The 12831-nt window shown below is 48.2% G+C and overlaps 1 protein-coding gene across 4 annotated transcripts in view; it reads left to right on the top strand.

Moving 5' to 3' along the window:
• Positions 1–12445, top strand: part of LOC135055819 (acyl-coenzyme A amino acid N-acyltransferase 2-like) — a 44699-nt gene extending 32254 nt beyond the window's left edge. For all 4 annotated transcript variants that reach the window (XM_063960322.1, XM_063960303.1, XM_063960312.1 and 1 more), the window contains exon 4: positions 11634–12445. In XM_063960322.1, the coding sequence (XP_063816392.1) occupies positions 11634–12230 (597 nt within the window). In that variant the 3' untranslated portion in view covers positions 12231–12445. The remainder of the gene's footprint in view (positions 1–11633) is intronic.
• The last annotated feature ends 386 nt before the right edge of the window (positions 12446–12831 follow it).

The raw sequence follows: 12831 nt of genomic DNA, 5'->3' as shown, positions 1-12831 counted from the left end.
CTTTCACATATCTATACTAAAACCAGTTTGGCTTAATCAGAATCTTAGCAACTTCTTAGGAACATGGAATTCTGAAACCCAAGCAATACTGTCTGTTCATCTGCTAATCTCTATAACTGTTACACAGAGACACAAGCATATTCCCCATGACTGCATCTTAAACAAACAGCTTGTCTATAGGTCATTAACATCTCAATTCCTAGGTGAGAATGTCCCAAGGCAATTTGTCCCCAAATGTCAATGCATTTTAAAACCAAAACAACTTACATATTCCTCCGACGTGCTTCACACATGCATTTTAAATGTGCAATTCTACAACTGCGCCTAGAGCATTAAATACAAGTTAAAACACTTTATTAAACATGCATTTACAGTTCATGCCAATTCGTCTATTTAGTTAATGGCTTTTGGGCATATTAGCTCCAACCCATTACGCCGTCACCTTATGTATTGATAGGTAATTGGGCCTGGTTACAAAATGGCTGCCGATGCCAATTGGTATCTGATTGGGAACATCTATATATACAATATGTTAGGACTGATGAAAAATGCAGTCCAACAAAGATTGCTATCTCACTTTATGTGCAGTCATCTTATAATTGTACATGATTTTAGCATGCATTGTGACAGTTTATGCTTAAGTGGGCTGGGAGAACTGGTTACTCCATTTTATACACTCTATGTAGTAGTCAGATGGGAGTCCCTATGATGTCCTAATGTACTGTATGTGTGATGTTGTCAATCTGTCAATAGAAAAAATCTAGGCCTGGATTCTTATTTGACTGTCCCACGAGACAGACAGAAATTTCTTGTACTATTTCCTTTTAGGAGCCTGTGGTGTTTAATGTGGCATTGATCTGCGTACTGTGCATTTACTTGCTAGAAATAAATACTCAATGGCATCTCTTAGGACAACAGGTGCCTACATGCAGGGACATAAGTTAGTTTATACCAGGAGCCCGGAGGCAAAATAGTTGTTGGTGCCCTTCCCTGCTCACATTCAGCCAACACTGAAATACCAGCAGCACCCAGACATATACTATTAGATACCAACACCCCAGCAGCACACAAACACTGTTGCTGATCAGGGTCTTCCATTCTTGCTATTTGATGCTCCCATAGCAGAAGCAGCAGGTCCTGCTAGTGTGAGGGGGAAGAGCCAACAAAGGAGGGAGGGGCCATGCACTCCAGCCTGTATCCTGAACCTTTTATGTACATTGGTGCGGTTTGCTTGCTGGATATCCATTCCTAGGCTGGGTCCGGACTCTGTGGTGGGGGCCTTTTTAGAGGAAGGACCGTGGCACATGCTTATTCCTATTCTGGGAAGCATAAAGCAGAGCTTGGAGTAATGGAGGAAGTCAGAGTGCCTTCTTCAGGGCTGACAGCTGAAGGCGGCTGTCTTCCATTGCCTCCTGTATTTGTGCCCTGCCTACATGGACCCAGTGAGAGAGGCCCAATAGCATGACATATAACAATAGAATATACATCATCTTATAGACCTTACTTATAGAAATTACATAAAAATGTCTAAATATAATAAGAGTCACAGGGTAGTAAAAGCACAGAACATTTTTTAGGGAAAACCATAGTAGTTGAGATCTATAGGGTCCAGCCACATCTAACATAGGGGCAACTTTTATATAGGTTTCACACAATAGAAACATAACAGTTGAAAATGACTTTTGTTGCAAATAGGTATTGAAGCCAACTAATTTGATCTTTGCTCTAAAGTTTTAAATGTAGATCTGCTGGTGCAACCTGCTTAACAGAAGCAGAGTACAAAAACTAATCCTATTTGAATGAGTCATTTATTATTAATAATACGATTTTAATTACCTACCGGTAAATCCTTTTCTCATAGTTCGTAGAGGATTCTGGGGTCCACATTAGTACCAGGGGTAGAGACGGGTCCACTAGGAGCCATTGGCACTTTAAGAGTTTGAGAGTGTGGGCTGGCTCCTCCCTCTTTGCCCCTCCTACCAGACTCAGTCTAGAAACTGTGCCCGAGGAGACGGACATCTTCGAGAGAAGGATTTTACAGAGATAGTGGCGAGATTCACACCAGCTCACACACAAGGCAAACCAAGCTAACTAGCTAGAAACTCAGCAACCGCTGAAACATTACTTACCAAATAACAATGCAGTACATAACCAAAACAAAGTTGTACTGAACCAGATAACCACTGCAGGAAAACGAAGCACTGGGCGGGCGCCCAGCATCCTTTACGGACTATGAGAAAAGGATTTACCGGTAGGTAATTAAAATCCTATTTTCTCTTACATCCTAGAGGATGCTGGGGTCCAAATTAGTACCATGGGGATGTACCAAAGCTCCCAGAATGGAAGGGAGAGCGCGGAGGCTCCTGCAGAACTGATTGACCAAACTTCAGGTCCTCAGAGGCCATGGTATCGAACCTGTAGAACTTTGCAAACGTGTTCGACCCTGACCAAGTAGCCGCTCGGCAGAGTTGTTAAGCCGAGACACCCCGGGCAGCCGCCCAGGAAGAACCGACCTTACGAGTAGAGTGGGCCTTAACAGACGTAAGACACGGCAAGCCTGCCGTAGAATACGCATGATGGATAGTGAACCTTATCCAGCGAGAGATCGTCTGCTTAGAAGCAGGACACTCAATTTTCTTGGGATCATACAGGACAAACAGAGAGTCCGATTTTCTGTGAAAAGCAGTCCTCTTCACATAGATTTTTAGAGCCCTTACCACATCTAAGGACTTTGATGAAATTGAGGAGTCAGTCCCAACCGGCACCACAATAGGTTGGTTGATATGAAATGCCGAAACAACCTTCAAAAGAAACTGCTGACGTATCCGGAGCTCAGCTCTATCTTCATGGAAGATCAAGTATGGACTTTTACATGACAAAGCCCACAACTCCAACACACGTCTAGCAGAAGGCCAACAAAGTGACAGCCTTCCACGTGAAAAACCTGACCTCAACCTCCTGTAGAGGCTCAAACCAGTCTGACTGGAGGAACTGCAACACCACGTTAAGATCCCAGGGCGCCGTAGGTGGCACAAAGGGAGGTTGGATGTGCAGAACTCCCTTCAAAAATGTCTGAACCTCAGGGAGGGGAACCAACTGTTTCTGGAAGAAAATGGATAGGGCCGAAATCTGGACCTTTACGGATCCTAACCTCAGGCCCATATCCACACCTACTTGCAGGAGAAAATGTCCCAGTTGAAACTCCACCATAGGAAACTTCTTGGACTCACACCAAGATACATATTTTTTCCAAATACGATGGTAATGTTTAGACATTACTCCTTTCCTAGCCTGTATCAGTGTAGGAATAACCTTATTCAGAATGCCCTTTCGAGCTAGTATCTGGTGTTCAACCTACATGTCATCAAACGTAGCCGTGGTAAGTCTTGATAGGAGAACGGCCCCTGGTCCAGCAGGTCCTCCCGCAGAGGAAGAGGCCTCAGCTCATCTAGCAGTAGATCCAGAAGATCCGCATACCAAGACCTTCTTGGCCAGTCTGGAGCAATTAGTATTGCTTGAACCCTTGTTCTCCTTATGAGCTTTAGCACTCTTGGAATTAGTGGGAGTGGTGGAAACACGTACACCGACTGGAACACCCATGGAGTCACTAGGGCATCCACTGCCACTGCTTGCGGGTCCCTCGACCTGGAACAATATCGCTGAAGCTCCTTGTTGAGACGAGAGGCCATCATGTCTATTTGAGGCACACCCCAAAGATCTGTTACCTCCTTGAACACCTCCGGATGGAGACCCACTCCCCTGGATCGAGATCGTGTCTGCTAAGGAAGGCTTCCCAGTTGTCTACTCCCGGAATGAATATTGCTGACAGCGCTACCGCATGTTTTTCTGCCCAAACAATGCAGTTCTGCTCTTCATTCCGCCCTGTCGGTTTATGTAAGCCACTGTTGTCACATTGCCCGACTGCACTTGAATGGCCCGATTTCTCAGAAGATGGGCCGCTTGGAGAAGACCATTGTAGACGGCTCTTAGTTCCAGAATGTTTATCGGTAGGCCGGCTTCCAGACTTGACCACCTTCTTTGGAAGGTTTCCCCTTGAGTGTGTGCGCCCCAGCCTCAGAGACTTGCATCCGTGGTTAGAAGGATCCAGTTCTGAATCCCGAACCTGCGGCCCTCTAGAAGGTGAGGTAATTTTAGCCAGGGGTGTATCTAGGGGTCCGGGCGCCCTTGGCAAAGTAAGGGACTGGCGCCCCCCATATTTGAAATAGGGAAGATGCATGTGCAAAAAAGGGACACGATCTTGTGAGAAAGGGGCATGACCATACAATAGTTCCCCCAATTAAAATTACGCTACACAGTAGTAACCCTTATACACATCATGTCCACACAGTAGCAGTTCCCTTTACACATTATGCCCACACGGTAATTCTTATAACACTGAGGAGACATCAGCAGTGCCTGGCCTGGCTGAGGAGGCAATGCCACTCAAGGCCAGGTAGTATAATCAAATAGTAGTGCAAAGAAGTGCAGTGCAGCGCACTACCCAGTGGTGCAAGTAGAAAAAAGTCCCTAGTGGTAATGTGTGCGCGCGCCTTCGATGCGCGCATGCCAAAAAATGGATGTGGCCACATGCCACATGGGGCGTAGTCAATGAAAATGGGAGCGTGATACACATATGACCCCAATAGTGCAGTGCCAGATACACATATGCCCCCAATAGTGCCAGATACACATATGCCCCCACAGTGCCAGATACACATATGCCCCCGCAGTGCCAGATACACACATGCCCTCACAGTGCCAGATACACACATGCCCCCACAGTGCCAGATACACATATGCCCCCACAGTGCCAGATACACATATGCCCCCACAGTGCCAGATATGCCCCCACGATGTTAGATATGCCCCCACAGTGACAGATATGCCCCCACATTGCCAGATACACATGCCCCCACGGTTCTAGATATGCCCCCATGGTGCCAGATACACATATGCCTCCACAGTGCCAGATTATCCTCCACAGTCATATAGTCATAGTCCCCATCCCCCTCCCAGCACATAGCCATAGCCCCCACCTCCCCAAGCAATAGCCGTTGTCCCCCCAGCACATAGCAGTAGTCCCCACCCCCTCCCATCACATAACAATAGTTCCCTGCACATAGCCCCTCACCTCCCCAAGTATATAGCCATAGTCCCCATCCCACTCCCAGCACATAGCTGTAGTCTGCCCATAGCACATAGTAGTAGTCTCCCCCACTCCCCACACAGCACATAGCCCTAGTCCCCACCCCACAACATCCCAGCAGATAGCCGTAGTGTCTGGCAATACCTGCTGTGCCGAGCTGTCTGGGATGGAGGGCGGAGGATCGCTGTGCAGGCAGCAGCTGGCGCCGGTGTCCGGCACCGCACCAAACTATGTAAAGAAATTGAAAATAAACTACAGCTCCCAGCAGCCCTTGCCGCCGGGAGCTCCGACAGCAAGGGTTGCTGGGAGTTGTAGTTTATTTTCGGATTCTTCCCTGTAGTGCATTGCGGTGCCGGACATCGGCGCCAGCTCCTGCCTGCTGAGAGATCCTCCGCCATCCATCCCGGGCAATGCACAGGCAGCTCGGCACAGCAGGTATTTCCAGACACTACGGATGAAGGGATTCCACCCATTGTCCGAGGGTGGCACCGTCAGGCAGCGCCCCCTGCTCGGCTGGCGCCCCTGGCAAGTGCCATCCTGGCCAATGGGTAGATACGCCCCTGATTTTAGCCTCCAGAGGAGTGAAATCCTGGCCTTTGGCAACAGACGTATTATCTGGTGCATGTGTAGATGAGATCCCAAACACTTGTCCAGGAGATCCAATTGGAAGGACCAAGCATGAAACCTCCCATACTACAGAGCCTCGTAAGAGGCCACCATCATCCCCAGAAGGCGAATGCACTGATGAACCGACACCCGGGCTGGCTTCAGAACATCCCGGACCATTGTTGGTATCACCAACGCTTTTCCCTCTGGAAGAAACGCTTTCTGCACTTCCATGTCGAGGATCATTCCCAGAAAGGACAACCTCCTGGTTGGTTCCAATTGTGATTTTGGAAGATTCAGGATCCAACCATGTTCCCTGAGTAGATGGGTCGTGAGAAGAATGGACTGTAACAACTTCTCCTTGGACGATGCCTTTATCAGCAGATCATCCAGATATGGAATTATGTTCACCCCCTGTCTGCGGAGGAGAACCATCATTTCCGCCATCACCTTGGTGAATACCCATGGTGCTATGGAGAGGCCGAATGGCAGTCCAACAGTGCGAATCGGAGATAAGCTTGATGCAGCGGCCAAATCGGAATGTGGATGTACGCATCCTTGATATCCAGGGATACTAGGAACTCCCCTTCCTCCAGACCTGTTATCACCGCCCTTAGAGACTCCATTTTGAACTTGAACTCCCTCAGGAAGGGGTTTAGCGACTTTAAGTTCAGAATGGGCCTGACCGAACCATCCGATTCGAATAGTAACCTTTGTTTTGCATATGGGGTGGAACTGGTATAATAACCTGTGCCTCCTCCAACTTCTGGATGACTTCCTGTAGGATAGCCCTGTCTGCCAGCGAAGCTGGCAAGCCTGATTTGAAGAATCGGTGAGGTTCAATATCTTGCACCCAGGGATTCAGGCCGGACGACATCCAGAGGCGACTGAAATGCCTGAGTCTTGCCCCACCTCCGGACCGCACGGTCCACCATCATGCTGAGGACTTTGGCATACCTGAAGTAGGTTTTTGTTCCTGGGAACCCACCGCAGCAGGTTTCTTTGATTTTGGCCAACATCCTCTGAAGAAGGTGTTGGACGGCTTGGTCTTTCTTGCTTTGGTGGTCCGAAAGGACTGAGATTCTGCTGAAGAAAAGGGTTTCTTCATAGCAGGTGCAGCTGAGGGAAGAAAAGGAGACTTACCCGCTGTAGCTGTGGAAATCCACGCATCCAACGCTTCCCCAAAGAGAGCCTGACCTGTGTAGGGTCTCCTGGATTCTGCGTCGGCTGACCACTGACACAGCCACAGTCCCCTACGAGCTGAGACAGACATGGAAGATATCCCCACAGCCATGGAACCCAGGTCTTTCATGGATTCCACCATAAATCCTGCAGAATCCTGAATGTTACATAAAAACAATTCAACGTCACTTTTATCCATTGTATCCAAATCCTCAAGTAACGTGCCTGACCACTTTACTATAGCTTTGGAAATCCATGCACAGGCAATAGTAGGACGTAGTATCGCCCCTGAAGCCGTGTATATGGATTTGAGCGTAGTGTCAATTTTGCGATCAGTCAGCTCTTTAAAGGCAGTAGATCCTGGAACAGGTAAAACCACATTTTTAGAGAGTCTGGATACAGACACGTCAACTATGGGTGGGTTTTCCCATTTTTTCCTATCCTCCTCAGGGAAGGGGAAAGCAACCAGAACCCTTCCAGGGATCTGGAATTTTTTCTCCGGGTTTTCCCATGCTTTCTCAAATATAGCATTTCATTCTTTTGACGCAGGGAAGGTTAGCGAGGCTCTCTTATTGTCAGTGAAGTAAGCCTCCTCAACCTGCTCAGGTGTTGTATCAGCAATATTTCAACACATCTCTAATAGCCTCTATCATCAACTGCACCCCTTTTGCAAGAGATGCCGCCCCCCGCAGCACATCCCCGTCACCGTCTGCCGTGTCAGAATTGGTATCCGTGTCATCTTGCATAATCTGGGCAAGAGCACTTTTGTGGGAACATGCAGCAGGGGGTCCTGAGGTAACACAACCGGACCAAACTGCCATAGAGTTCTGTAAAACCTGAGCTGCAGATTAATTTTGTGCAACCTTAGTAGAAATCTGAGAAATCATAGTTTTAATAGAGGATATCCATTCAGGCTCCCTTGCTGGTATCTGCGCTAAGACAGTGCAATCCTGATTACATGGAATGGGATCATCATGAGAGGACATATCCTCTGCAGCATATGACACAGAGTCCCTGGACATAGCTTAATGGAGACCACAGACACTCCACACACACACAGGGGGGGACAGACAGAGTTTCACCCCCAAGAATGGCAAGAGAGACACAGAGATTGGAGCCAACCCACACATAGCGCTTTTAAGGTATAGTGAGACCCCCCCCAACCAGCGCGGACTGTGCACCTTAATAGGTTACACAGCCTTCCCCCCATCTACAACCCCCTGGTACCGTAAGAGATAGCTGGAGTTGAATTGGAGGGACAGCTCTCACTGACAGCGCTTCTGCAGGCAGGAAATTGGCGCTGAACGCTGCTGGGTCCGCTCTGATTAGAAGCTCCACCCTCTTCATGGCGCTGTCTTCCCTCTCTTTTGAAGATTATACTGGCCTGAGGAATTGTGCTGGCAGCGATCCTGGACCCTGACGGGCTTGGAGGTCAGTGTAGGGTGTAGGCGCTGGCTCAGGGCGCCCCTCACAGCGCCGTACTATGTACCGCTGAGCCCCGGAGCGCAGTTAGTACTGCACTCCATACCCTGTTGCCGCCATCTTCACACCGACCCCCCGCTTGCTAGGGGGGCCGATAACTAACTCGCCACCAATATTCTGGCTCTGTAAGGGGGTGCCAGCATGCTGCTGGGTTGAGAGATCCCCTGTGGCGCGGAACATTCAATCCCCTCAGGAGCTCAGTGTCCTGTCAGCAGAGATTGTGGCTCAGACCCCGCAGGGCAGACACCACTCCCCCCCTTAGTCCCACGAAGCATGGAGGCTGTTGCCAGCAGCCTCCCTGTAAAATAATAAACTCTAAAAATAAACTTTTACCAGAGAAGCTCTGTAGAGCTCCCCTAGCTGTGACCGGCTTCTCCGGGCACATTTTCTAAACTGAGTCTGATAGGAGGGGCATAGAGGGAGGAGCCAGCCCACACTCTCAAACTCTTAACGTGGCAATGGCTCCTGGTGGACCCGTCTATACCCCATGGTACTAATGTGGACCCCAGCATCCTCTAGGACGTAAGAGAAATTATTATTATTTTCTATTAGCTTTCAGCAGAGGCGTAGCTAGGGTTTTCGGCGCCCAGGGCAAGATGGAAAATGGCGCCCCCCCCAAAAAAAAACAAAAAAAAAACACAAAAAGAAGCATGTGCGCACCGGAATATGGGCATGGCCACACACCAGAAGGGGTGTGGCCACGCTCCAGAAGGGGTGTGGCCACTGAAAATGGCCCACAGTGCCAGTTACATTGCCCCACAGTGCCAGATACAATGCCCCACAGTGCCGGATACATGCCCCACAGTGCCAGATACATTGCCCCACAGTGCCAGATACATGCCCCACAGTGCCAGTTACATTGCCCACAGTGCCAGTTACATTGCCCCACAGTGCCAGTTACATTGCCCCACAGTGCCAGATACATGCCCCACAGTGCCGGTTACATGCCCTACAGTGCCGGATACATTGCCCCACAGTGCCAGATACATTGCCCCACAGTGCCAGTTACATTGCCCCACAGTGCCAGATACATTGCCCCACAGTGCCAGTTACATTGCCCCACAGTGCCAGTTACATGCCCCACAGTGCCAGTTACATGCCCCACAGTGCCAGTTACATGCCCCACAGTGCCAGATACATTGCCCCACAGTGCCAGTTACATTGCCCCACAGTGCCAGATACCTGCCCCACAGTGCCAGTTACATGCCCCACAGTGCCAGGCCCCACTCAGTGCCAGTTACATGCCCCATTTGGTGCCAGATACATGCCCCACTGTGCCCCCCCCCCGGACACTCACCGGATGCTTGTTGATATGTGAGGGGAGGAGAGCGCAGCGCAGCGCCTCACCTTCCCCTCACCGCTCCAGGTCTCCGGCGGCTGTCTGGCGCCGGTTCGCTAGCCAATCAGAGCTCGCGGAACGGCAGCCAATCAGGAGCCAGTCCGCAAGCCCTGATTGGCTAACGCCGGAGGCCAGACACAGCAGCGCTGCTGGCAGCGCTGCTAGGGCTTTCAGCGGCGGTGAGGGGAGGGAGAGACGATGCGCTCTCCTCCCCTCATATTTCGGGTTGACGGGGGCGAGTGGGGCATGATGCCCTGGCCGCCGGTGGCGCCCCCCTCTCCTGGGCCTGCCAAGGCGCCCAGGGCACGTGCCCCACTCACCCTACCCTAGATACGCCTCTGGCTTTCAGTCATGAATATGGAAAAGGACACATGAAAGCATTGGGATTGGAATGGAGAACTGAGGGCTACATAAATGTAAAAAAATAAGCTTCTGTGTCCGACCTACTGTATAAGACACAGGGGTTGCATTGATTGGATGTTTTTCACTGGAACAAGAGTAAGGGTAAGAGGGGTAATTAAATGTTTTTACCGTTGGTGCAAATGGATCACAAAGCAGGTGCAAGCATGCGCAGTTATGGTGTTTACTTTTGTACTATTGCTCTTTGTCGTGATCCATTACGTTATCTGATCCAAAAATAAAATTAATCAAATTGTATGTTGTGTATTCTCTATGAAATAATGTTCTTTCATACTGTTTGGCAAATAACAAGCCTGTAATTAACTCCAGGCAAATGAACTGAGTCAGGGGACATTTGGATTGTAAAAGGAAATGTATGTGTAATCTAGTCAGCAGAGGGGCCTGTGTAATTGGTACTGTCTCCTGGCTCTACACAGAGGTTTCAAATTCTTTTGAAGGAGGTGATACAAATTGCTCAAGAAGGCACCTTGCCAGGAAATCTTTTTTTCTTTACTATGACTATAAATTTTCACAAAATGGACAAGTCCCAGATCTTAGGCTTCAAACAGAATGAAGCAAGTAATAAAGGGGGCCCTTGTTTGTTTGACCAGGAAAACTCTGGGGATGGGCACACAAAGGATCGTCAGAATCCTAAGAACAATCAATTTTTGTTTTGAAAGGGTTAAAAATCCACAAGGGTGAGGTCCAAGGAGCAGGACTGGAAATAAGTCTGCCTGTTTAGCTGAATCCAGTGTGCATTACCTGAGGAGAGTGTTGTGATTCTTTCACAACAAGAGTTCTCAACTTACGTGATGAGGACGCTGAGTTTGTTTTATCCTTTTTATTATTTTCTCTGAAATTGTCTGAAATCTATTTGTACTTTTATTTAATCATATACTCTTTGTAATCCTTTTTGTAACTGTAAGCGCAGAAGTTTATCAATTAAGTTAAATCCTAATTTTTAGTTGTAAATTCTGTGTTCTTAGACCTACTATACAGCCTTGAGAGGCACCTCCTACTTATTTTTAAAGCATGTTTACGGTGAGCGGAACCAAAAGGCCGCTGTGGGAGGAGTTACTTTCGATAATTCCTTTTGGTGGTGTCAGACCGATATGTTTTAATTGTTAGGATTTGCAAAAAGCACCAACCACACGACCACCCATCTTGGGAGGAGTTCTGGGTGCGTGACACAGAGTGTTTTAATATGTAGATATGAGCACTGGGGTGTTGTGCATCTTTCATAGGCTTTAAAGAATAGTGATATCATTTATCAGCAGAAGTGAAGCACCACTGCACAGTATTATTCCATGGGTATGGTCCAGATGTTAGACTGTGGTGGACACATAATCAGGAGCACTATTAGAAACCATTGGATATAGGTGAACTAGCACTCTAATATCCTGTCACAGTGTCATTCTGATGTTCGATCATACATGTGTTGGAGCATGAAACCATCTCACCATGCTTTATGTCTTTCAGGTGTCGGCAGCTGGAGTGGGAGTGATTGGTATATGCAAAGGAGCCGAGATGGCTCTGGCTATGGCCTGTTATTTGCCCCAAGTTCGTGCGACGGTCTGTATCAATGGAACCAATGCTGTGAATGTCAACAGTCTTGGCTATGGTGATTTGCTCCTGAATGGGATTCCCTACCAAGCAGAAGCAGGTCTGGTCACAGACATTGGGGCTCTCAAAATTAGTAAAGCTTTTGGAGACCCAAGAACGCCAGAGCACCAGGATTCCATACTTCCTCTTGAGAAAGCCAGAGGTCCTATCCTCTTCTTGGTAGGAGACAATGACCAGATCTATGACAGTTTGTTTTTTGCTAAGGAAGCGTTAGCCAGGGCTCAAAAGTATGGCAAGAAGGATGTGTACATGCAGTGTTACCCCGGGGCTGGGCATCTCATAGAGCCACCAGGCTCCCCCTTTTGTCCAGTGTCACAATATCCTTTCTTGCCACTTCCTTTGATGTGGGGAGGGGAGCTCCTGCCTCACTGCAGAGCGCAGGAAGACAGCTGGAGAGAAATCCAGGACTTTCTGCGCAGAAATATACCGCACTCTCCCCGGAATAAATTGTGATGGATTTAATATCAGCAATCGAAACCAGTTGCCAAAAAAAAAGGTGGAGAACGCTAACTAGTGCAACGGCTGTCACTGCCTGGACCAGGCTGAAGGTCACAAATAAGATTATGAAGACATTTGTTTTAATGCATTTATTGCTTTGAAGGGACCCAATGACCCTCAAATATCTCATATACTGTACAGTAAATAAATAATTCTTTAGCTATCCTAAAGTCTCTTACTTATGTGATGTAAGAATGTGCGATCAGGTCTACACATGCTAATAACCAATCACTTCAGTAAAACTTGATGTTACGTCAGGTGCTAAGTAAGACATTACTTGACTACTTCTGCACAGGTATAGAACAAAATATTTAAGCCAAGCTCCAGCATTTCTTAGTTCCGAGCATGTGCAGACTTGACATGCTCTTCCGAGCTCAAGAGTAATCTGAGAACGCTGAAATCACGTGGTGTTTTGACGTCCCAGAATGCCTTATGAGAATAACATGCAAAATCAGCAAGTACAAGAGAGTTCGGGGGGAAAGTGTCAGCGTCAGTTCCCCCACTCTGAGCACCAACCCAACCCAACATCACCCAACACACAAGGACCCTAGTCTTA

This window comes from Pseudophryne corroboree, chromosome 1, assembly GCF_028390025.1.
Source record: "Pseudophryne corroboree isolate aPseCor3 chromosome 1, aPseCor3.hap2, whole genome shotgun sequence".
Lineage (NCBI taxonomy): Eukaryota > Metazoa > Chordata > Amphibia > Anura > Myobatrachidae > Pseudophryne > Pseudophryne corroboree.
Note: the sequence above shows the minus strand (reverse complement) of the source record. Positions and strands in the feature narration are given on the sequence as shown.